The 26,709-nt window shown below is 40.1% G+C and overlaps 1 protein-coding gene across 2 annotated transcripts in view; it reads left to right on the forward strand.

Annotated features, from left to right (window-relative positions):
- Window positions 1-231: 231 nt before the first annotated feature.
- The window catches only part of LOC139724608 (nicotinate phosphoribosyltransferase-like), a 45,300-nt gene continuing 18,822 nt past the window's right edge, over window positions 232-26,709 (forward strand). For both annotated transcript variants that reach the window (XM_071635742.1, XM_071635743.1), the window contains exons 1-7: window positions 232-433; window positions 4,426-4,777; window positions 14,485-14,695; window positions 18,234-18,364; window positions 19,744-19,859; window positions 23,470-23,666; window positions 26,251-26,391. In XM_071635742.1, coding sequence (XP_071491843.1) covers window positions 4,468-4,777; window positions 14,485-14,695; window positions 18,234-18,364; window positions 19,744-19,859; window positions 23,470-23,666; window positions 26,251-26,391 — 1,106 coding nt within the window. In that variant the 5' untranslated portion in view covers window positions 232-433; window positions 4,426-4,467. The remainder of the gene's footprint in view (window positions 434-4,425; window positions 4,778-14,484; window positions 14,696-18,233; window positions 18,365-19,743; window positions 19,860-23,469; window positions 23,667-26,250; window positions 26,392-26,709) is intronic.

Raw genomic sequence — 26,709 nt, forward strand, 5'->3', positions numbered from 1 at the left:
GTACGTCGCATGTGGTCGCATCGCGTCGTGCATGCATGGTGTGGTCGCTACATGTTTGTTTGGCTCCCTCTATCGTTTACTGCACGCACAGGCTGCCAACCGAGCGGAGTTCTACGATGCATGCATGTATGTACATGTATGATGTTGTATGCATACTCATCCATGTGACGGTAGGCCCGACTGCCTACGCAGCATACCGGTACTCTAGTAAACAACGGGGCCGGGGGCAGCAGTGCAGGGTTAGCATGCTGAAGACCGTCGACTGTAAAACCACGAGCTCTCGACTCGGTGATCGTGAATTGATTCCGCGATCCGGGCTCCGGATCCGCAAGGTGGAGAGAAGGTCGTGCGTGGTAACCGCTAGTGCTCACCCTTTCCCTGAGCTGAGGCTGCATTGAAGTCCTGTCATTTCGTCGGTATTCCATGCGTAAAGGTGACATAACATACCTGATCCTGGATTCTGATTAGCTGTTCTAAGATTATCGTGAGAATAGTTGTGAGATTGTGGAAATTAGAGACTAGATTCTCGTTATTAGTGGCGTGTTGTCAGCAAAGAACCAGTACGTGTAGCATGGTTAGAGGAGTGCATTCTTTTACCTCTGAATTAGCCGTTACCCTGGAGCTAAGATACCTGTGTGTGTGGAATGCCTCGGTGGAATGTATACTGTTTAGTGTTAGTGTTGACTGTGTAGATATCATAAAAGTGAAAGTAAACAGGCATGCATGTCAGAGGTATAGTCACATTCAGAGGGATTGGCATGCTGTCAAGTGCTCGAGATGAAAGATGGAAGCGCTTTATTCAACGAGGCAAACCCGAAATAGGCCGAATTGAATACTGCTCCTCATCAATATTGCTCTGGATCTGGATCTGGATGTTTACGATGCAGGGCCCTACTGGGCATAACGCATCGGATGAGAGAGGGCGCAGAGGTGATTAGAAAGTTCTATCAATGGCCTTTTTGAATGAGGCGATTGATGGCGAGTTAATAGTGGCGTCACTCAGGTGGTTCCATTCGATGACAGTAGACGGGAAGAATGAGTTTCTGAATTGTTCTGTTTGTGCTCTTATTTGATTAAAGCACTTACTGTTATTTGTCACTTGTCTGTCCAAGATATTTACAGTATCGCAGTTTGTGAATTGCTTAACACGGATACGTCGTCTAAGTTTTTTAGGTTGAGCAAAGGTTTGAATTGGGAGAGCTGGCACCAGCCCCCCGACCACTTTGAAGAAGAGGGTGAGCTTGAGATTCCTTCTTCTTTCCTTCAGGCTTGGGAGACAAAGTTCAGCCAGCTTGTTTGTGATAAAGCCGTCATCTCTGGACACGTAATCCCCTGTTATGAATCGGACAGCTCTTCGTTGGACACTTTCAAGTCTGTTTATGTCCTTTTGTAGATATGGGTCCCAGGCAGTGGCACCGTACTCAAGGAGTGATCTAACGAGTGAAGTATAGGCAGTTCGCTTAACGTTGGCAGGGCAGAAGTAGAGGTTTCTCCGAAGGAGGGATAGAACCCAATTTGCCTTTTGCGTGGTCTTTGCGACATGCTTCTCCCACTTCAGGTCGTCAGAGATAGTGACTCCTAGGTAACGGATGTCGTGAACGTGCTGCAGGATATGGCTGTTGAGTTGATAGAAGTAGGATGATTTACTGCAGACACTCATAGTATAGCACTTCTCTGCGTTGAAGCACATACCCCATTTATGTGCCCAAGAGACCAGGGCTGTCAGGTCGTTTTGAAGGATGAGGTGGTCTTCCTGGTTCCTGATCTGACGGTAAAGGAGACAGTCGTCTGCGAACAGCCTTATTTGCGACCTCACTGTGTCTGGTAGGTTGTTGATGTAGCAAAGGAACAATAAGGGCCCGAGTACTGTTCCCTGGGGTACACCTGAATCATTCATCGAGTGCGAAATCTTGTTCCATGCCCATGGCATTGCACGAGTGAAGACCATACACTATTTCAGTGTTTTATAGAGCTAACAAGTTAACTAGAATTTATTAGAAATATACACAGCCTCGTCGATGTACGTTTTATGCAACACTTCGGACAGCCGATGCTAAAACATTGCCAGATCATGACTCACACACACGAGATGTTGTCCACGCAGATTCTTGTTATTTAGCACAGAAATTGCAGCCATTTTCTGTGAAAGGTGAATGAATTGCCGCACAGTCACACTGACTCGGGTCGGGTACTCACAGTCAGTTGTGTGTGTAGGTACGCAAAACTGATCGTTTGTTTACAAAAATAAGTGAAGAAAGTACGCACGTGAAGCTCGCTTGTAATTGAATGCACACGGCAAATGTTTGTTTATTATGACATCAGACAGAGCTGTGCAATGGAACAAACAAAAAACACCGAGTCAATGGAAATTGATGACGTTTGCCATGCGCTACACTGTATCTATTTTTGCTCAAACAAAATTGCACAGCTGACAGCCACAAATAGCGTGCGATGGTACTTTTAACTGAATGTCACGTGGCTTGCAAACGAACGATTGGATAGCTAAATTCTTGTAAGGTGTTGTATACTGGTAATTCCCATTGTAGCTTCCGGAGCAGTTCATCTGAATAAGAACAGTCAAATGTCAAGTCAGTACCACTACCTGGGTACTACGGTACCAGATTAGAGTGGCCTATAATAATTATTACTCGGTGTGCCATGAATATCGGAGCTGAAATTGTGTTTAAAATATTGTTTTCGTAAATCCAGTGCAATGGGGTTCAAATTCATCTATATGACGTATGATAAAATTTGTGCATTTTGGAATATGTTTCTCACATTTAGGGTGTAATTTTTTACGGTTTGGTAATTGCAGAAGTCAAGATATTGGCATTGATCAATGTAAAACCGTAGAACATTACACTAGTCTACACTAGTACCGTAGGACTGAGTCCTGCCTGTCATTAACCTTTACATGTAATAGTCGTAATGGTGAGAGAAATAAGCAGAATGTTGTGAGATAGAGTCAAACCTTAACCATTGAGAGGCAAGCCACAGTGAGACAACCTTTCAGGACCAGTCTGAATCAAGCCTTTGAATTATCAATTTTTTTTTTTTTTTGGCACCATTTTTTTTTTTGTACCTAGCATTTATATTATAAGGAACCCTTTCCTTACAAACAGTCTGCAGAGTGAGGTCTGTTTGTAGGAATTCATGCATGTGATAATAATGATAATAATAATAATAATGGAGTCTTATAATGCGCCATGTCTGTCACACAGTGGCACTCCTGGCTCAGAAAGGTAAGACCTCCTCTCACATAGCTTCATCCAGGAAAGGGCCACAATTGAAAGACTGGGAAACCAGAAGATTTTCACATGCATGAAACTTTCAGAAATTTTTGATAATTTGCAAAAGTGAAATACACAGGATTTTTTTTTTTCTGTGCACAGTGCGTTGAATACCAGTGGCAATTCGCATAAACTTTGTGCCTAAAAAGACTATTTTTTATGCTGCAAATGTTTCTGCTTTTGTAGTGTTGATTTTGCCCCGATGGGCAAATCTAGGGTTTATAGAGCAATTTTATTGGTGAAAGTAAGATCTACATGGTAAGTAGTGAATTACAAGTCTGTTTATGGAGTAGGCCCCGAGCTAAATTATTTGGTAAGAGTGGTGTGCAAAGTTTGGCCCTTCTTCAGGCTTGCATAATATCTCAAAAGGCCTTGTGCTTAGAAACTCAGCTTCACCTCTCTGCACTCCTGACTAACAACTTTAGGTGTGAGAAGCTTGGAAAAATGTCACCCTCTTACAGGGGCCACGGAATGTGTTTGTGTATGTGTGTGTGTGTGTGTGTGTTTTTGTTTTTTTTTGGGGGGGGGGGCAAGAGTGAATGGTAGCCCCACCCCCATGTCCTATGGTTCGGTGGCCCCTGTGTTGTATGGAGTTTTCCCTGTGCTTTGCAAATCTGCACACAAGTCAATAAGCTACCCTCAACACTTCTGTTTTTGTTTTTTTGTTTTTTTTTTGGTCACTGCATTGATACTTCATGTGGTTGATATAGGTATCGTAATAATTGTAAGTGTCGGTATTAGTACTCTCCGCTTGATTTGGTAGTGTCGAGCAGAGCATTGCATAGGCCTACTTGATTAGCCGGAGCCTTTTTTAAGTATGTTGACCTTCATGGGATTCATGAGAGCTCTATGAATAGGAGATGTCCTCGAATATATGCTTTCTTGCAATACTCTGATGATAGTATCATACCGTCTATGCTGTAATATTTAATCTCCTTTGGAATGTGCGTGGATATGCTTTCTTGCAATACTCTGAAGATACCATCTATGCTGTAATATTTAATCTCCTAATGTGCGTGGCAATGCTTTCTTGCGAAACTCTGAAGATACCGTCTATGTTGTAATATTTGATCTCCTTTGTAATGAGGTGCTGGATCTGTTTTACTTCTTATTTTCTTCTAAATTTCCCATACAGAGTTTAAAGAGGCATAAACTGTGAGATTCCTACTGGCTCACCATGTCGGGGGAAATAGAGCCAAACCCATCGCTGAACAACAACAGCAGTAACACCGTCAAGAATGGCCCCATTCCTGCCAAACCCTGTACCCGCCAGGCCTCTGGCTACCCTTATGGCCTTGTCCAGCCCCTGCTGACTGACCAATACCAGGTGACCATGGCATATGCGTACTGGAAGAGTGACCGCTGGAGGGCAAATGCTGTCTTTGACTTTTTCTTCCACAAGAATACGTTTGACGGCGAGTTCACCATCTTTGCGGGGTTGAGTGAATGCCTCAAGTTTTTGCAGAACTTTCAGTTCAGTGATTCAGGTGAGAGGAGTTCACTTAGTTTCACTTGATTTCATTTTCATTTTCAACAACAAAGAATACAAATGTACAAAACATGCAAAAAAACAAGGAGCAATACATACATTATTCTACATTTATAATGAAATATTACACACATTCAGTTGTGAAGCCTAGATGCATGATGAATGATATTTACTAAATAATGTTGAAAATGTTGAAAATACATGTACTTCATGTAAGAGGTGTTTTACAATACATTTAGCTACTCTTCTTATCCTACAGCTTTGACAAGCTTTTAGCTGTATATTGCAGAAGACTTGGTACAAGTACATGTACCTGATATGCCATAAATGCCCCTTCCCTTATTTTATAAGAATTTTGTTTGAAGATCTGTTCTTAAAATTCTTTCACCACAGTTTGAATGATACAATGTGTCATCCTGTATGCAATGAAAGGTTAAGTACAAATAGCATTATTTTTGAAATGCATCCTGAGTACACAAACTATATCACTGCTCTCTTTCAGACAAATGCAGTCAAATCTGTCAGTAGCAGCCACCCAGGGGAGATGAAAAGAGTGGCCGTTATAGACAGGTTATCTGACATTTTGTGCTACAGACAGGTTAAAATCAACTGCAGGAGACAAAATTGGTGGCCGCTGAATTCTCTTGGGGGAGGGGGATTTTTTTATTTGCCGCATATGGCAGGTAGCCGCTATAGACAGATTGGCACAAAGGCGGGTTTGACTGTACTGAGATGGACTAGTGCTCAGTTTCAAATCAATTGACTCTCATGATTTTGAAATGACATCTACTAGGATAAAGAGGGAGCAAAAAAATATGTTTGAAAATGTGAAAAGATGCATAGATCTGTGCATTATCTTGTAAATCAAACTACCATTAGTCTTTACAAAGTTTCAGAATACGAAAGAGTTGAGGTGGTCTTATATTCAACAGTTCTCCTTGAGTTGAATGTGATCTGTGTCTTCCCTCCGCGACAATGTCAAGGTTCTCTGTGATAAGGTTCTGTGAAACATTTTCCTGTTTTATTTTTTTTTTGGAAAGCCTATTCGGTTCCATTTTCTTATTCTGTTATCTCAGAATTGCTTCAACCTGACAATGCCCCCCCCCCCCCCCCATCCCCCAAAAGTACTGAAGAATGAGTGTTATTTATACATTGATGAAGGTTAATTTGTCAATCAGTTGCAGTGTAACAATCTTGATGCTGGATGACTTGAAGTTGTATGGGATTCATTTTATGAATGTATGTGAAATATTTTGTGACTTGACGTAGAGTCAATATGACAAAGAACAACAACAACAACAACAACAACAACAACAACAACAACAACAACAACAACAACAGCAAAATCACAACAACTACAACAAAATCACCAGCAGTGGCAGATCCAGAGGGGAGCGCACCGGGCGCGCCCCCTCTTTATTTTTTTGTTAAAACAAAAGAAATAAAAAGAAAAGAAGGGGGGGGGGGGGGCTGTGCCCCCCTTTAATTTTGTAAAGGTGCCTCCCCTTTACTGAATTCCTGGATCCGCCCCTGACCAGTACATATGACACTACACACTCACATACAAGGCATTTGGAGACACTTATTCATGTCAAATCGCTGATAGCTGTCTCTTCTGACCCTGTGCTTTAGGTAACCAGTATGTATGATGTGTTCAAAGTAATAGAGTGTTTTCACAGTCTTTATCATCTTGAATATGATTACCACAAGGAATCTACACCGGATTTCCTGGACATTGTGAACAGGAAGTTTTGAGCCAGGACATCCAGGGAGCGTAGCAACCAGAAAGGAGAAATAGAGGGAAAAAAAATGCCTGGTAATACGTGGTATTGGTCAATCCCTCCGTGCTAGATATATAAGTTAGTGTACTAGTTTGGAATATAGAAGAGCAATAAAGACATCACTCATAAAAAACAAAACAAAACACCTCCAAAACTATGAAGCACACAAAACAACCCCTAGTATTAAAAACTTAGCTAGAGCTTCTGCCTCCTCCATCCAAGGATGGCATTTTACTGAGTGCGTTCTCTGATACACTTGGTATCATTTCAATACCATTACTTCAATTCAAAGTATGTGAAGTACATACAGCGTGGCTGTTTGTGTCATACCCGTGACTCACTTTCATCCATGGCTTGGGGGGAAATGATTACTGCTTCTGTTTTTGTCACTGTTGCTTTATGTTGTCAATTATGTATTGACCGATTCTGTGACGCGCTATGTGTATTTTTAGCATAGGCGCAGCCATAATGGGTGTATCATCCGACCCCCCCTCCGCACTCCCCCACCCCTCTCCCTACATTAGCACGCGCGCAGAATGAAAAACTGCTTTAGCCAATGGGCGTCTCGTACTGAGTGCGCGAATGCTTGCTTAGTGCGCGAACCTTTGTTACAAGTGCGTGATAAACATGTTGCCCCGGGGTGGGGGAGAGCAGGGGGGGGGGGGGGGGGGGGTCGCTGATACACCCACTATGGCTGCGTCCTGTGCCGTAAAATGTCTGCTGCCCTCAACGAACCCGAATCGGTCAATAGTATTTGTCTGTTGGCTTGTATACTGACTATTTTGGCCATGGATCTTACTAGTGATAATGATGATAAAATATTGCATCTTTGCTCTTCTTTTTCTATAATTTGTAGGCACTATATGTAGTTAGGTGTACAATCATAAAGTTATTTCTACAACATGCATGAATCTTATATACCTTATTTGAAAACAGGCAGTTATTTCTTTAAGCGCATAATACAGCAAACCTTCTACTGAAAGCCAAAACGTTATTGTATAATGCTCAAAACTAAGTAATAAGTCTTAAAAGCAATCATGTATCATAAACTGTTTGCTGGGAAGACATCTTGTGCATTAAATAGACATGGAACATATCAAAATCCTGGGAATTATAATTTCTGGTCTAAACAGCTTTTTGCTGCATCACTATACTGTGTATCTAGAGATAATGATTGCATTGACCAGTACAATGAAGCTAGAGCATTGATAATGAAAGGTTAGTGGGTCAAATTTGATAATTTATAAACATAGTGTCAATGATTCTACAGGATATAGGGCCTACAGTGTCTCATCCAGGATACGGACTTTGTCACAGTCAGTGAAGGTGTTGTGGTATTGTGGTACTATACTATGCATTGTTGCTTGTTTTATTAATTTTAATGTCCAGTATCCACATTGAGCCATGGCACCTACAGTGTATGTTCTCAAGCCGGATGCTTTTATCCCTTATGCTTCTCCTTCATTTATGATGTAATGAAATTGTTTCTTGATTTATAAGCATTCCTCTTTCTTTATATCAATACCGGTATTTATATTGGATTATTCTCAAACAGCAGTGCCTTCAAAGGACAGCCAAGTGGAGCCATGCAGCCGTGTCCATAATCATTCCATTATTTTTCAGCATTTTCCATACTCACTTTTTGTCTTTATTGTTTGAGAATACAATACATACTATTCATACAAATACAGTAGGCATATAAAGTAGGGCTTGACATTAGCTACAGCTCAGTGGCCCGATGGTTCACCAGCAATATACAGCTGTACAGGTCTGTAGATACTAGGCCACCACTTTTTAAGGAAAGTTACAGGGTATGTGACTTTATACAAAGATTGACATAAACTTTTTCTTTTGATGGCCTAACAATAAAATTTGGTGGTCCAATCAGGCCACCAAAAGAAAAAAAAAAGTTTATGTCAATCTTTGTATAAAGTCATACCTATTACAAAGTTACAAAAATTTGAATAACTGTAAAAACAAACAAACAAACAAACAAACAAAACACCTGGCTGAAATGCTGTCAAGTGTTAATTGAAAGTGTACGCTTTGTATTACTTTACGTGGAAATAAAATCATTTGAATTGAATTGAATTGAAAGTGGGTTAGCTGTACTTTTTGATTACTGTTGCATTTTTTTTTAAAGAACTCTCAACACCATGATATAATTGAAAAATCCACTTGACTTTTTAGCTCACCTGAGCCGAAGGCTCAAGTGAGCTATTGCGATTGCTCTTCGTCCGGCGTCCGTCGTGCGTCGTGCGTCGTGCGTCGTCCGTCGTCCGTCGTGCGTACACTTTTTACATTTTCATCTTCTTCTTCAAAACCCCTGGACTGATTTTCACCAAACTTGGCAGGTAGCATCCCTAGGGGGATAGGATCTCAATTTGTTCAAATGGGCACCATGGCCCACCTGGGGGGCCCCAGGGGGGCCCAAACCCCCTAAAATTAAGGAATCTTTAAAAATCTTCTTCTCTAGAACCAGAAGTGATAGGGCTTAGTTAATACTATGAGTTAGTACATTAATGACTGTAGTTTCAAGTTTGTTCATGGGGGAATCAGGGGTGCCCCCATTGGGACCCAGGGGAGGGGGGTTTGGATGGGTCCTAATGGGTCCCAATGGGGCCTAAATTGTACATTTTCATCTTCACTTTGAGATCCCCATGTCTGATTTTCACCTAACTTGGTAGGTAGCATGCCGAGGGGGATAGGATCTCAATTTGTTCAAATGGGCACCATGGCCCACCTGGGGGGTCCTCAGGGGGCCCAAAACCCCTAAAATTAAGGAATCTTCAAAAATCTTCTCTAAAATCAGAAGTGATAGGGCTTAGATAATACTATGAGTTATTACATTGATGACTGTAGTTTCAAGATTGTTCATGGGATTGGCGGAATCAGGGGTGCCCCCCCCCCCCCCCCCCCCTTGCGACCCAGGAGAGGGGATGGGGATGGGTCCTAGTGGGGCCTGAATTGTACTCTACATGTTCATCTTCTTTTTGAAAACCTCATAAATTTTTACCAAACGTAGCAGGTAGCATCCCCTGGGGGATAGAATCTCAATTCTTTCAAATGGGCACCGTGTCCCTGTTGGGGGGCCCCTAGCCCCCCCCCCCCCCCCCACATTAAGGAATATTTAAAATCTTCTACTCTTAGAACCAGAAATGATAAGGCAAAGTTAATACCATGAGTTTGTACATTGATGACTTTAGTTCCAAGTTTGTTCATTGCAGATCCAGGGCTGCCTGCCCCCCCCCCCCCCCCCCCAACCCTGGAGTTGAGGGGGGGGGGGGGATCCATATATGCAGACCTAAGTTTCCAATGTTCTCAGGTAAGAGTGTGCAAGAATGCATGAAAGGTGAAATTGCGATACTCAGGTGAGCGTGTGACCCCCGGGTCTCTTGTTATTTACATGTTATTGTTATCCTAACCTTGGTTGAAACTAACCCAGTAGCAACAGGAACCTAGTGGGACTTGCACAAGTTTGTGGCAATCTCAGAATCTGGGTTCAGAAACAAGTTTATATCTCGTAATCTTGTTTTAGAAACAGGTTACAGCTATTCAAATTCGTGAAATTCTTCCGTCCATGTAGGGCAATTCATCAATCAGTTGCAAGGTTACAGAGCTCTATATCTCATATTGGGGTCTTGGAAACGGGTCAATATCCCAGAATCTGGTGAAATAGAAACAGATCATCAGTAACTCAGAATCTTGTTTCAGAAATTGGTCGATATTTCAGAAGTTGGTTTCAGACACAGATTAATATCTCAGAATCTTGTTTTAGAAACAGATGAACAATGTACACAGCCTTCATGTCTGGGTAGGGATTGTGTAAGTCTGTTTGCATGTAATCTTCTGGCTAATCATGAATTTTATGGTGTATGTTTTATGTTTGTCTTCCTCTTTATATTGATCTCTTAATCATAGATGTGGCATACCGTGGGAAAATGGTACTTGTTGAAAAAGAAAGAGATATGTACATGTATCTGATAGACTAACAAAGATAGTTTACAGGCAGTCTATGCTTACATTCAGCAATTACAATTCATTACACTCTGATTGATGCATGATTTTACCCACATACAGCCTTATTTACTTATAATGTAGTGTACACAGACTTCATGACATTAAGACATGGAAGCAAAGGGAAGTTAAAAGGTGAAATGTACAATCTGTAGCTTGAACTTGTGTAGATATAGCCCACCCTACTCTTTTTACCAAATTATTACTCTGAGAAAGATACACTGCAATAGGCATGTTTGAGAGACAGAAGGGCTTTAATGCCATACAGAGTGTCACAGAGTTAACACTGTCTTGTTCTCAACTGACATTTTGATCTGGTTACAAATGCAAATAAGACTGAGATGTTCATTATTCACACAACTTTCCTACATTTAAAACAAACTCCTTCTTCCCTTTAATAACCTACGATGATTCAGTGCAGTATCTCATGCTACAGTAAATAATACCAGCATTGAACTATTGACCATGACTGTGCACTTTAAGCTTGCCATGAATTTGATATCATTGGTCAAGGGTTGAGCATATAGATGAGCATCTGATTTTGAAATCACACCCTTCTTGATTGTCTAATGTGCACTTTAAAATGATTTTTAGCAATGCCGTGTCGTATCCTTTTTAGAAATATGTACAAAGATTTGCCCCTACTCTCTTCACCTCTTGTAAATTCCAAATACTGCACTGATAAAATCTTAGGATATTACTAAAGACATAAAAAAGAGCCTTTGTATAACTTTGTCATTGTAGGGGGTGCTGAAATATACAAACTATATTTGTTTAAGGGCACCGCTGGAGCTCTGGTGCCTGACTAGGTCTAATATGTCAAGTTTAAGTCAATTTAACTATTCTTAGCTCCAGGCCTTTGCCTTTGTTTAATGCATGATGTTTACCAAGCATGTTGATGGCATATGTTCACAGCAAGGGGGTGTTTCATAAAGCTGTTCTTATAGTTACGAATGACTTAAGAACTACTGGTGATCAGTTCTTGAGCTGAATTATTTAAATTCTGATAAGTATAGCACATCAGAACTGATCACCAGTTGTTCTTAAAGTCGTTTGTAACTTTACAGTAAGAACAGCTTTTTGAAACACCCCAGGTCTAGATTTAATTTGCCCTGCTTTGGGTACCATACAGTATGCATCACTGCCAATGATGCTTAGATAGCAGATACTATACTGCTGATCCAAAGGAGAGTCTGAAGAGTAATATGGGAAGTTGCTATAAGAAGAAGAAAATTAATCATGATCATAGAATATCATGCTCTGACACCGTATCTATTGTTAACAGTAATATAATAATAATTATAATAGTGATATTAATAATTGCATAATGGCACTTTATACTGGTGTTTCTAAGCGCACTGGTGCTATTCATACAAAAAGAGGAGAAAACACAATAACAGTACAATGCAAAACCAAAATTATATTCACGAAAGAAGAAGATGATAAAACAATTTTATACGGTTGATACAGTGATACAATAGTTAATATTAAACTGACTGTGTGTGCCTCCAGAAAAAAAAAGAGTGAATTGTAGCCATGAATGGCTAATTCTTATCATTATGATGAAGGTTGATGTAATGCATTATTTCATCAAGTGCATGAAGTCTAGATGGGGAAGACTACATGACTGTATTTAGTCTTTTCTTCTCTTTTTTTTTTTTTGTCCCCGTAATATCTGAGTCAATACATTTTATGAGCTTGGCTATTGACTGGCTCCATGTCCAGCCTGCATTGTTCTCATGATTGCAGTTGTCCTCATATTGCTGAGTGTACAGTACCTCCTGCTTCCAGTGCATGGCTAAATGCTCAGTCACTGAAGATAAAGTCTTTCATTACTGCTGACAACTACACCTCATTAGATTTCAGTGGCATCATAAAGTGAGATCATAGTAGAGGGTTTAATGAATGATATCTCTCAGCTTTCAGCAATCAGGTTAATGAGATGGTGTAGTAGAAAGCAGCCAGACTTCTTGTCTGCTGGTGATGTTTGCTAGGTAACCATGTCGATATTACAGGCAGCTAGGCAAGGAGGACTCCGTGGGGAGTGACAGTTTTAATTATCATGAATATTGAATGCTCTCTTGGAGTAGACCAGTATCATTGTTAATGCACAGAGCTGGAGGGGTGATTTTGTTTTGTGGTGTCCCTCACATGTGCTGTAGATGATGATGATCCACAGCATTTGTACAGCGCCATTTATATCTGTAGTAGAAACATTCAAAGGTGTGTGGTGTAGGAACAAATCGCCAGTGTAGTCCAGTGAATGTTACTAATCTTAGATCTCTCTCACAATAACTTTTGCAGGGAATAATTTTCATCATATCGCATTGCAATTTGCTATGCACTTCTGTGTAGCAGTTTTCTTCCATAGAATTGGACCTGTAGGATACCATTTGAACTATCATTCATCAGCTATAAACTTGCTTTAAAATCAAATTTGAGTTGGACAATTATTCCCTGCTTCAGAACCTTCCAGATTATACAGAGTGTACCTCAGAAACTGTAGATTAATGACAGTACAAACTATTAAACCGCAGGGACTCCAGGCCAGATACAATGTACAGTGTACTTGCTTCTTGAGACACTTTACAGTAACCAGACAATATTGGGAGCTTGTGAGACTAGAATGATTTTTGCTTTTTCATGTAATAAACATCACACTGGTCAGAAATAAGGTTTGTTTGAACCAGAATATTTTAAAACCCTTGATTACATATATGGAATGCTTCACTGTTCAGTGATACATGTAGATATGTATAAAATATTCAGTGATCTAATTTTTTTAAAGCATTAATTTTTGAAAAAAAAATGAATAGTGCTAATATTAATAATTTAGTGGTAGTAGTACTAGTACTAGAAGTAGTATTAATAATGATAATGACAATGTTGATAATTATAGTAATATTGGAAATGATTTGATAGTATGACGGTGATGATGGTGTTATAATTATAATTTTCTTTGAAATACTACTTCTACTACTATCATCATCATTATGAGTGTGACTTGCTGTCCAATCAGTAAACAGTCAGCTTGATTCTCTTGATGTAACCTACAGAGATGTGTTGGTTTTGCAGCCTCTCACGCTACCAGACATTTTCAGTTCTAGGGTGATTGTTTTACTCTCTTGGTTTGACCTTGTGTGTCGTTGCACTTGAATTCTGCAGGCATGTTAACCTTTAGAGCTGCTGGAGTAATAATCTTTGACAACACAGCAATTGTACCACATATCTATTTCAGGCAAGGGGCAGACTTTTGACGTGTGTATACATTAGCTAAGAGTCACTCTGAATTGAGAGTGACTCTTGTTACTTAAAATGATGCCCACTCACATCCCCTCTGAAAGACAAACTCTATTAAAACTCAAAGCGCACATACATACAGACATACAACATTGTACATACACCATCACACACAAACATACTAGTGTACGGTAGACAAATGCACACTCATGTACGTACAGACACAGACACAGGATTGAAATTGTACATAATATAAACCAAGTCATTCGTACAGAAGAAATGATACCTTTTGAAGAGTTTCTCACAAACCTCAGGAAATGGTATATTTTACAAAAACATGATGATTACATTTGTACAGTTCTCTTTGTTTCATAATTCTTACAAGTATATCATGTTTCTATTGTCTATACTGTAGCACAACTGCCATACACTTAAATTGCACTTCATTTATTTTTGAAGTATGTTTGATGAGCACCATCATTTTTTTTTCTTGGGGGGGGGGGGGGATGAAGTTTGATAAAGAATTTCACAAAATAAACGCTTTCAGCTTTTAATTTGCACAACACCAAAACACTAAAATGCTTTTGCACCATTTTCATGATGTTGTAATGTAATTCTGTTTGTCTTAATCCGCTATATACAATGTACATCTTTTTCTCTATGATAGACATTGAGTACCTGAAATCAACACTGCCTGCATCCACAGAGGAAGGATTTTTTGAATACCTGAGGTCGCTGGACTGCTCACAGATGGAGGTTTACGCCATCCCAGAGGGCAGCGTTGTGTTTCCCAGAATACCCCTGATTCGACTGGAGGGTCCGCTGCCGATGCTTCAACTTGTGGAGACGCCCATACTGACTCTCATCAATTATGCAAGGTACACGTGTACATGTATGATAATACTATCAGCCACAATAAGGGGAGCAGTTTGATACCTCAAATATATTAGTATATAATGGATACAAGCAAGCAATGGTTCTATAGTACAAGCAGTGCTTCTACAATAGTATGTGGAGTCTCATATTTCACATGTATTAAATTTCTTATCTGTTGTATTTTACAATTTCACACATTTAATGTATTGATATGTTTGTGATACTTCTGACTTGTAATATGTCGAATATGGGACAGTAAAAAAAACCCAAACAAAGAATGTGATTCAGTGTATGCTGCAAAATTAATGAAACACTCGGTGGAAGTTTTAGGAAGAGCAGGATATCTGTCTAAAAGTCATGAATTTCTGAAATTGAAGTTTATTTCATTCAATGTTGCCCTTTGTTGATGGGTACTCTGCATATTCCCAGGACATCAATGGAGCAGCATGTACAAAATTGTAATGAAGGCAGTAATTATATTTACTGCCTTCTGGAGTAATTATATTACCTTCACATAGCTATTAGTTGCACATCAAGAGAATATGAAACATGAAGAAATTGCTTTTTAAATTTCCAGTAACATTCCTCCCGAGACCTCACAATTTGTTGGCCATCTAGCAGAGGGTATCAAATTCCCATCAGTTATGCTATCAGCCTTTCACTAAGATATTAATAGGTTTCTTTTTTTTTTCCAACTCTTTGTCTTTCAATGTAAATTCCAGATCAGTTTGTAACTCAGAAAATGACACTCTTACAGAATCACCATTTTAAATGAACACCTTATGAGTGCCAGATATCATTATCTTTATTTTGGAAATATAGGTATGGTATGGTATGGTTTATTAGATAAAATGGCCAAATGGCTGAATTGCAACATTTGCTCACCAAAAAAAACAAAAAAACTTTAATAATACAAATTGTGCAAATGTGATAAAAAACAGAGTAATTACACATTTCAAATTATTAATCTCTAAAAATAATACTTAAAGTCTAGTCATTGAAGCTGTCATAGCAACAACATAACACTCACCAGTGTTTGGCTGTTGCTAGGGTGTGGCCATGGTAGTCGTCATGGTAACCACCATTGTTATGGGTGAAAGTTATCTTCAGACACCTTGTGAAAGAGTTCTGCCTTCTCTCCCACATTGTCATTTGAGAGCCAGAAAGGCTTTAGTTTCTGAGATCGTATCACTGTAGATATTCCCTTGTGCTTCTTATCTTTAGTATAATTTGAGTATGACAATCATGATCAATCAAGTTGAGTGGAGTTGTCATGCACAAAAGGGAATAAAAGGATTGGGTAAAGAAATTGTCTAGACTTTTGCCTTGAGGTCAAAGTTATTTCAGAATCAGGTATAATAAGACATCATCCATTGCTCTAGGTGTAGACTGCTGGTTAACTCTACATCTCTGTGCATTGAATGTTGCATCAGTAGAAATTCATTTATTTATAGGAATGACTCAATTCAGTGAGAACTCTGAAGACTTAATGTATGTGCACAAGTCCTTGAGAATGCTTGAATTTTCTCTCATCATATGTTGAGAAAAGATGGAACATTATATAGATAATGACTGGCGGGGGAGGGAACATACCGAATGTTCCACCCGAAATAGCATTTCAAACCCTGAGGGGGGAACGTTTGGTACATGTTCCCGACAACAAAAGTCATCATCTGTTATATTATATGGGTTAGTCAAATACGTCAACGTCAACCACCAAAGATCGTAGAGATTCAGTGTACTTACGCGTAGCTAGCGTAGCCCGACCAGACGCTGATACGCAGTGCGCTACACAGCGACTGCATGCTGGGCTGTATATAGTTACAGCGTACGATCTTTGAAACCACCAGCATGGATGCAGAGCTAGCACAACGCACTCGATCGCTCGCTTGCGCAGAGCCAAATTCACTGTGCGCGCGTGGGTGGCCGGTCCTAGGCCTTCTGTCATTTGTAACGTGAAAATGTTCTCCCATGGGAGAACATTACCAAGAATGTTCGCCCATGGGCGAACATAACAAATGTACCTCCATCACGTGACTCTGTTAAGCCAATCACTAACCAGTATTTGACTAACCCATTTGATATCACACATTGTATTGCTAATTCATGACAAGGAGGGATGTTCGTGTACCACTTGATGAAAATGTTTATGTCCAGTTCATTACTCTGGTCTCAAAACTTGGCATAAAACACCAAATCTAATTGATGGGGATTCATATCCTGTTTGTTTAGTGCCATGTCCTTCTAGCCTTCTGTGAATGACACAAAACCCTACAAGTCACTGCAAACCAGTCATCCACTGAGTTTGGGGTTGTAAAACCAGATCAAGGGAACTGTTGAAAGAAAAAAAAAAGTTGTTGAATCATTAACTTGTGTAGTGCTGTGGAAAAGTGGGCAAGGCTCCAGATTTGTCACCAGAACATCTTTGGTATGGATTCTGCCTGGTGCGTTCATCCTTGGACAAGATGTTTTAACCAGTACCATGATGTCCCTTTTGGCCTACATACATGTATGTAAGGGTATACGTGTGATGTAAGGGTATACGTGTAGATGAGTCTACACACTACTAGTACCTGGAAATGCTGGGTAGATGATAATAGCAGGGCTCACGGGAGTGCATTGTTACACTGAACAGGTTTCTCTTGACAAGAGATGCCATTGTATTTTGTCTTGACGGTGGTGATTATCATTATTAATATCGTAACCATAATCATTTTCATCATCGTCATCATCATTGCCACTATCATCATCATCATCGTCGTCGTCATCATCGGCATCATTGTCACCATCATCATCATCATTAAAGGACAAGTTCACCTTCATAGACATGTGGGTTGAGTGAATGCAGCAATATTAGTAGAGCACATCATTGAGAGTTTGAGGAAAATCGGACAATCCGTTCAAAAGTTATGAATTTTTGAAGTTTCTGCTCACTCAAGGCTGGTTGAGAAGACTACTATAGCTTGTGATGTCACATGAGTACAACGATATAAAGAAAGAATAAAGAAATTCAACGTATTTTCACTTTTCTCGCATAACAAAAGAACACTTGACTTCTCTCTTTCAGAAGGCAGGGGGAATAATATCACCCTTAGCATATGTCAGTAACAAGTCGAGGAAATGTGCACTTAATTCAAAAAGTAAAGTTTTGTGAAATTCTTTTTTTATTTTCTTTATATGGTTGTACGCATATGACATCATACACTATAGTAGTCTTCTCATCCAGCAGTGACTACGCAGATACTTTAAAAATTCATAACTTTTGAACGGATTGTCCGATTTCCCCCAAACTTTCACTGATGTGTTCTACTGATATTGCTACATTCACTCAATCCACATGTACAAAGGTATATGAAGGTGGACTTGTCCTTTAACATCACCTTGATCATCATCATCACCATCATCGTCATCGTCACCATCATCACCATCATCATCACCATCATCATCATCATCAACTTCACCATGAGAATAATCATCATCATCATCATCATCATATTTAAAAACATTTTAATGTCACATACTGTTGTGTTTTCCCCTCAGCTTGGTGACGACCAATGCAGCTCGCTTCAGACTGGCTGCCGGTAGAGACAAAGTTCTTCTTGAGTTTGGTCTGAGACGAGCACAGGGCCCTGATGGGGGACTCTCTGCCTCTAGGTACTGCTACATGGGAGGTAAGCATCTCAGCTCCTTATGGAACAGCTTGTTTAGATACAAAATAAACCTCATAAAACAAACAGACAAACTAACCTGAAACAAGACAAAATAAAATAAACAAAATATGAGCTTTATTCTTTACCAAGAGGCATTTTATACAGTGTGTGTGATGAATGCAGTGCAGTTTCCACACCTTTATTTTTCAAAACATATACAGCTGTAGCAAATTAATTATTACTAGAGGGTTATACATTGAAGTCATGTTAAATAAAGAACTACTAGAGAAGCACTCTGAGAGCGCAGACCTCTACCAAGCATGCAGCTCATTTCCACGACTGATCTTGTTCTTCCATAGAGATATCAGTGATTTTTACCCAAACATACTTATGGCATTGTGTGCTGAAAGTCGCCCGATTTCCCAATATGTTATATAGAAGCCTTTGTTACGTCATAAACCCTCAGCTGCACGGCGCCCTAGTAGAAACTAGAGCACGCACTTTAGTGCGCGCATGAAAACCTCAAATACGTGCAGCCTGAACTCCCAAGTTCATTGACCCTACCTGCCAAAATATCAAAAATGCTTCATAAATTCCCAAAAATATTCTCGGATCACTACCAAAATTTAATTGTTTGTTACTTGTATCATTCTAAACTTTTCCTGCAAGTCTCATCCAAATCCGTTGACTACTTTTTGAGTTTTTTTGCACAAGGACAAACACACAAACACACGAACACACAAACCAACGGTAACAAAAACATCTCCTCCTCCCTTGGCGGAGGTAATAAACAGAATTGTGACAAATACCTTGGCAAAAAGAGTTCAGTGTAGCTGTTTCCATGTTGTGTAAGTTGTATCTAGTGGTGATTGCATGTGTAAAGATGTATGTAAAATTGATAAGATAGATGTAAAAAATCTCCTCAATGTTGAAGTATGGTGAGTCGAGTTTTCACATCGTTCATGTCGCGTAACCCTTTCTGTGCCAGGGACGTTGGACAGCATGTACAATGCTATGTGGTTTTCTGTGTCAATCAGCGTTCACAGCACACAGAGGGTTGAATAGAGAATATTATGACTGTTTAACCCGTTGAGGACGGACTGATTTTGCTACAGCACGTATTTCCCGTAGACACCTGCCTGAGTATACTCGGGACTCATCCTCAGTGGGTTAATGTGACCTACCAGGCGAGTTGATTTGGCAGAGGAAGAAAATGAGACGGAAGAAAAGAAGGGAAAGGGAAAGAGAGAAAAAGAAGGATAAAGGAATGGACAATTGTTATATGTAGTCCAATTTGAATTGACTTTCATTTGGAATTATGAAATATGACATGCATTTAAACTGTGAAATTGACAAAGTTAGATCTGTGCCATTGGTTTCTTTGATTTCTTTTATACCAGGATTCAATGGAACCAGTAATGTATTGGCTGGGAAGCTCTTTGGTATACCTATCACTGGAACACATGCACATTCCTTTGTCATGTCCTTTGGTGGGCTAGAGGACCTCAAAGTCAGGGTGAGTGGGAAAAAAAGAATTATTCTAGGAATGTGCAAGATTTTACCTGGAAGAGCTCATTGGCTCATACCCAGTTGCCTAAAGCCCCGTTTTAACAGACCTTATCGCGACATTCTCGCGACCAAGTCAGGAGAATACAATTCCTCATCTTGGGCAATAAAATGGCAGGAGAAGGCGAGTGGTACCATTTTAATACATACCGAAACCCTCTCCAGGTAGGTTTCTACAAAGGGGGTGTGTCCACTGATGCAACCACCCCGCCGACCAGCCAGTGCTGCGTGTCTGTAAACAAAACGTGGTTACAATCACTGATCTCAACAACATAGAGATGAGTAGTTTCAATCCATGCACATGATCGGTGCCCAGTGTGTCAATCATTCTCTTCCTACAATGTTGTACATGTCTGTTGAGTGTATCAGAGGAATGTTTAATACCACAGCTGTGTTTTTTACTGAAGGGTTACCCGAGTACTGTCAGTGTAATGTCGCGGTAAGAATTTGGTTACCATAACAACGTCTGTTTTTGTGGGTACTGTTTTAACAGGCAGTGTAATAAAGCTACCTGGATGCAACCTGGACGTTGTTGTGGTAGTGAGGCTCTGTTAAAATGGGGCCTGAGATATCATCTTTGTCTTGTTCTTGAACTTTACAAGTCTACTGAGATTTGCGAAATTTACAAAATAAAGATTTGGCCTCATGTAACGCAAACACCATGTATATTGTCTCCAAAGCCTGAAATCACTAACTGTGTTTCTTGGAAAGGGATAGTGAAAGTTAATTTCTCATTCCTTCCCAGTGCTACTCAATTGTGAATATAACCTGCCTACGGGAAGGAAATGTATGGTGCATATGAATATGATACAACATGATATGTAATGGTGCCATCGCAGACAGTCTTAACAGGAAACTGAAGATATGAGGTGATTTGGCAGAAACATGAGAAATCTGACCGTGTCTAAAAACATAATATTCTAATTGGATTTGTACGTCCTGACCAAGTTCCAAAGTCCAAGGATGTCTTGAAATCAAAAGCTTTTGGTTTTCATTAGCATTAAAGGTGCTTAGATTTGATTTACATGTAATGTCTTTAGATGCCTTTCATAATTAATAAGGTGTACCTCCTGCATGCTTCACTTTTTCTGCAGTTTTGTGAATCAACTTCCCAAAACTATTTTTATCTTCTTTGCCAGCTTTCCTGCTGTTTCTATGGGAGTAAGTGGGTTTGAAACCTTAGACTGTAGAGAATATGAAAATACCAGGATGTGATTGAAACATTTACTGATTCTGGGTTGGTAGGATTTCTTTGTTATAGGTCACTAGTGTTTTCACCCAGATATCTGCTGCATTGCTAACATACTTGTGGAAATTTTATGCTGTTTTTGTCTTGCCGCTCAAAAATTAGCAATGCATTTGCCGCGTCCAAGTTTGGGTTATATTTTAGGTAGTAAGATAGGAATATGTATTTCCCGAGACACTTCTGGAAATTGGCATTTAAATTTTACTGAAAATTATTGCAGTCAAACAAACCTGATATATCAGCAAGAACTTTCAAGATGGGCCTTACTATCTTTACTACTGTTTTGTCCTCCAAGGACACATTATACTGATGTGAATAATTGCCAAACAAAAAGCAAAGGATCAACATTGTGAAATATTTAAAAAAAAAAAAAAAATTGTATATAAAAAAGTAGTTAAATGCATCATTTAAATACGTAAAACTGAGTTCACATGAATCCACTTTATTTCTTTCCGCAGCACTAGGCAGGGCAGTAAATAATGTGTACTAATCATGGTGCATTTCAATGATTGGCCTGTGTTAGTTACTGGTATTTGCTGCACGACTTCCATCACATCACAGTTGTTGCTAAAAAAAAAGAATGAATAAAAAAAAAATAGTGGGGATTTCAGGTAATATGGGTTTGTTGTTTGTAACAGTGAAACTACAATAACATCAACACCGACGGTCCCACTGCTGTTGAAGCTTGTCAGGCAAGTAGAATAGCGTTATCAAGTTTAGCTAGCAAATCAAGACAAGGCCTACAATATTATTAGCTCACCTGAGCCAAAGGCTCAAGTGAGCTATTGCGATCGCCCTTCGTCCGGCGTCCGTCGTGCGTCGTGCGTCGTCCGTCGTCCGTCGTCCGTCGTCCGTCGTCCGTCGTGCGTCGTCCGTCGTGCGTCGTGCGTAAACTTTTTACATTTTCATCTTCTTCTTGAAAACCCCATGACCGATTTTCATCAAACTTGGCAGGTAGCATCCCTAGGGGGTTAGGAACTCAATTTGTTAAAATGGGCACCATGCCCCACCCAGGGGGCCCCCAGGGGGCCCCCAGGGGGGCCCAAACCCCCCAAAATTAAGGAATCTGTAAAAATCTTCTTCTCTAGAACCAGAAGTGATAGAGCGAAGTTAATACTATGAGATAGTACATTGATGACTGTAGTTTCAAGTTTGTTCATGGCAGAATCAGGGGTGCCCCCCTTGGGACCCAGGGGAGGGGGGTGGGGAAGGGTTCTAATGGGGCCTAAATTGTACATTTTCATCTTCTTCTTGAGAACTCCATGACCCATTTTCACCAAACTTGGCAGGTAGCATCCCTAGGGGGTTAGGAACTCCATTTATTAAAATGGGCACCATGACCCACCCAGGGGGCCCCCAGGGGGCCCAAACCCCCCAAAATTAAGGAATCCGCAAAAACCTTCTTCTCTAGAACCAGAAGTGATAGAGCTAGGTTAATACTATGAGTTAGCACATTGATGACTGTAGTTTCAAGTTTGTTCATGGCAGAATCAGGGGTGCCCCCCTTGGGACCCAGGGGGGGGGGGTGGGGGTGAGGAGGGGTCCTAATGGGGCCTAAATTGTACATTTTTATCTTCTTCTTGAGAACCCCATGACCCATTTTCACCAAACTTGGCAGGTAGCATTCCTAGGGGGTTAGGATCTCAATTTGTTAAAATGGGCACCATGCCCCGCCCAGGGGGCCCCCAGGGGGCCCAAACCCCCCAAATGAAGGAATCTTTAAAAATCTTCTCTAGAATCAGAAGTTATAGAGCTGAGATAATACTATGAGTGAGTACATTAATGACTGTAGTTTCAAGTTTGTTCATAGGAGATCCAGGGGTGCCCCTCTTGGGGGTAGGGGGAGGGGGGTGGTTGGAAGGGTCCAAATGGGGGCCTGAATTGTACATTTTCATCTTCTTCCTGAAAACCTCATGATGGATTTTTGTCAAACTTGGCAGGTAGCATCCCTAGGTGGTCAGGATCTCAATTTATCAAACTGGGCACCATGCCCCACCCAGAGGGCCCCAGGGGGCCCCAATTCCCCCAAATTAAGGAATCTTGAAAAAATTGGGCCCTTATTGTACATTTTCATCTTCCACTTGAGAATGCCTCGTCAAATTTTGGTAGAGCTGTGAATAATTTAGATTAGTGACTGCGTGAAAGGTGAACTTGCGATACTCAGGTGAGCGCTAGACCCGCGGGTCTCTTGTATAACTAGTTCTAGGAAAGAGGATAAAAAACAAAACAAACAAACAACAAAACACAATTGGATGTTTAAGATAGTCTGTTAAAACTTGGCCAAATGTTCAATCCTATCCCATTGTCCCATTAGATGCTCCAACCAGCAGATTCCAGCAAGCCACCGGTGGACTTCGTTGAGATCTGTCTCCGCTGCCGAGAGAAAATATGCCGTGTCATCAACGTCTTACAGGAGCAGACGAATGAAGGCGAGCTGGCAGCATTCATCGCTTACGCCTCGTCATTCCCTACAGGATTTCTGGCCCTGCTGGACACATATGAAGTACTAAAGTGAGTCCCTTGATTGGGAAAAGAAAAACACCCCATGTTCACAATAAGTCCAGCATCATGGGGTCAGTCACCAGAGATCTTATCTTTTTTTTATGACTGATCGTCCATACTACTATCTGGACTGTCCCCAAGCTGCAGGGGCAATCGGGGTTTGGGTGGCCCCTGCCGTTTGACACTAGGGTTCATGCATGTGCATATGAGATGAACACAGCTGGGCTATATCAATCATGGGTCCTGGGTCACTATCCCCTCCAAATTTTGTCCCCAGACATTAATGGCTTCGCGGGGACACCAAGAGAAGTCCCAGTGAGTGCCCACACTATGGTTTTGGAGGATGAAGTCCGGCTACACGGGACTTTCTCTGTGATGTAGGACCAGTTGTGACTGAAGGGATGATGGCTGTTTGTCAGGACTTCAAACTTGCCTTTGCAGACACAGGTCGTTTGGTTTTTTTGGGGGGTGAAAATTTAATAAGATTCATTTTGTTTATGTTCATTGTGTCCCATTTTTTTTTTTTTTGGAATGTCTCTCAACTCTAAGGAGTATCATAGAATTCTGAAGAAAATTCATGACTATGGGTATCAATATGGTGGACTCTGAAGTTTGATAGCAGAGAGATTGTGATCCCTCTACAAAATCTCAGGAGTCAGCACCAAGCCACATCCACAGATGCCAACTGTTCCAAATGTTACTTCTTTCTTTCTTTTTTCAATATTTAGTACCATTTTTTGGCATAAATTATGGCAAGTCTCATGGAAAATACTGTTTTTGCCAAATTTGATAGTACACATATCTACATGTATTGCAGGGGAAGTAAAGATATTGCTTTTTCACAAAAAAAAAACACCAAAATTACCACAATACCACAATGCTGTTTACAAGGCTAGCTTCCCTGCACTTCAAGCAAACTATACTTTGTGTCATCATTTGATGCTGCTTGTAGTGCCTGTGTCTTTTGGTCAGATGACTCTGTATCTAAATTTAGATTGAAACTCTCAATCTCCTATTATGATTCTAAGTTGTGACTGTTGCAATGCTTGTGCCAAGCTCTGAGCAAAAGATCACATTTCTAGACACAGATGGATGCATACAGTGTATTGAAGTGAGACTTCAGTCATAGAAGTCACACAGTTCTGTCATATTGAACACTTCACATCTCTCTTTATGTCCGTGACATATAATTGTACATGTGACCTGCTACAACAAAAGGATCCTAAAGTCGCTGACGGGTGAGCCAAGAAAATTGAGTTTGAAGTTAGATCAATAAAATCGGTCAAAACATTCAGATTTCTGTTTTTAACATAATTTTGTGGTCTAATGTATCTTCTATCATCTGCCGAAATTTTGAAGCTAAATGATCAAAGGAAAGGCAAGAAAATAGCATTTTTCTGGGCCATGATTTTCCAACTTTCAACGGAACAGAAACGTGTCCAAAGATTTGGATTTAGCGCCGCAACTAGACTCCGCCCCTAGCAACAAGGGAGTGATGTCATTGGTCAGTGTGTGGCATCCTTGTTACTTATTGGTCGTGCGTAGACCGCTGGTGCTATAAGCTTGCATGAACATCACAGAGGTTGCTAGGAGCGTACCTTCTATTGTCAAACGGTGAAAACTGCCTTGCTTCCCCGTGAGCATGATAGCGCCGGAAGGAAAACTTTGAAAGCGGTTTTCTTGAAACGCTGATTTCCTCAACCACTTGACACGTGCTAATAAAATTATCGATATATCTGCCACTGAGTACTTTTATCAGTCATGTTATACAGTATATGACATTAAAGTGGAAGAGTAAGGGAATAATGTCATGTCATTTTCAGAAAATTTTCCTCCCCCGACTTTTGGATCCTTTTGTTGCAGCGGGTCACATATAATAAGCTTGTTCTTACCCTGCATTTCATGGCATGCTATTACAAGTGAGTATGAATTATTTGATAGGATCTCATATTCTATCTTTATTTGCTAAAATCCCCCAAAGTGTAAAAGGATACAATGTTATTGACAAGAGATGAAACGCATGAAAGCAAGTGCCGTGTTAGATGGAGGTCTCACTGAAATTACACATACAAATTATGTACAAGGCCAAAGGCACGCACTAGTTCATCATCCAATATGTCAATGGTTGCATCAATTCTTGCTGTTGCATCAATCAAAACACCATTCAGTTTAAAAATGAAACAACCTGTATTAGAATTAGTGCTATTTCAGGATTTTATATGAAAATCTTAAATAATATGATGCTCTATGTACGGCAAATCTTCAAGAAGGTCGGAGATGAGTGAGTTTGTCTGGCATAGATCCATAGATTGGTCTTCTTCAAGGCTGCACATTACTTCATTTTTGATAGAAGGTTTAGTTTCTTTCCCATGTGCCTTTTTGGTTTGTTGTACCAGTATGTTTCTTTGCTTATTTGTCTATTTATTAATATTTTTATTAATTGATTAATTAATTAATTCATACATTGTATATTTAATTATTTATTCATTCATTTATTTACTTATTCATTAATCAATTAATTTATTTATTTTTTGCTGTAGATGAAAAAGGTTGTCATGAAAGTGCAATTTCATCTTTTTATCTTCTAATCTAGGAGTGGAGTTGCCAATTTCTGTGCAGTCTCGCTGGCACTCAATGAGTTAGGCTTCAGAGCTAAGGGAGTCCGTATCGACAGTGGAGACTTGGCCTATCTCTCCCTCTATGTACGGCAAATCTTCAAGAAGGTCGCAGATGAGTGAGTTTGTCTGGCATAGATCCATAGATTAGTCTTCTTCAAGGCTGCACATTACTTCATTTTTGATATTTTTTGTTTTTATATTTATGTCCTTGGAGTGATTTTGCAGACATGTGATAATATTACAAAGCATTTAGAGGACGTAAAGTATTATGTACCATAATTACTTTGTTGGAGTATTGTGTACATTGTGTAAGCCAGTTCCTAGTTCAGCAGGAAATGTTTACAGTATACAATTAAGAGCTGAACTTCAAGGTGTCATGTGATTTCCTTGTTGACATCGAAAACCATTAAAGTGACAGATGATAACATTTTAAA

This window comes from Diadema antillarum, unplaced genomic scaffold (assembly GCF_040938485.1).
Source record: "Diadema antillarum isolate AM-2024a unplaced genomic scaffold, OU_Dant_1.0 scf00000223, whole genome shotgun sequence".
Taxonomy (NCBI): domain Eukaryota; kingdom Metazoa; phylum Echinodermata; class Echinoidea; order Diadematoida; family Diadematidae; genus Diadema; species Diadema antillarum.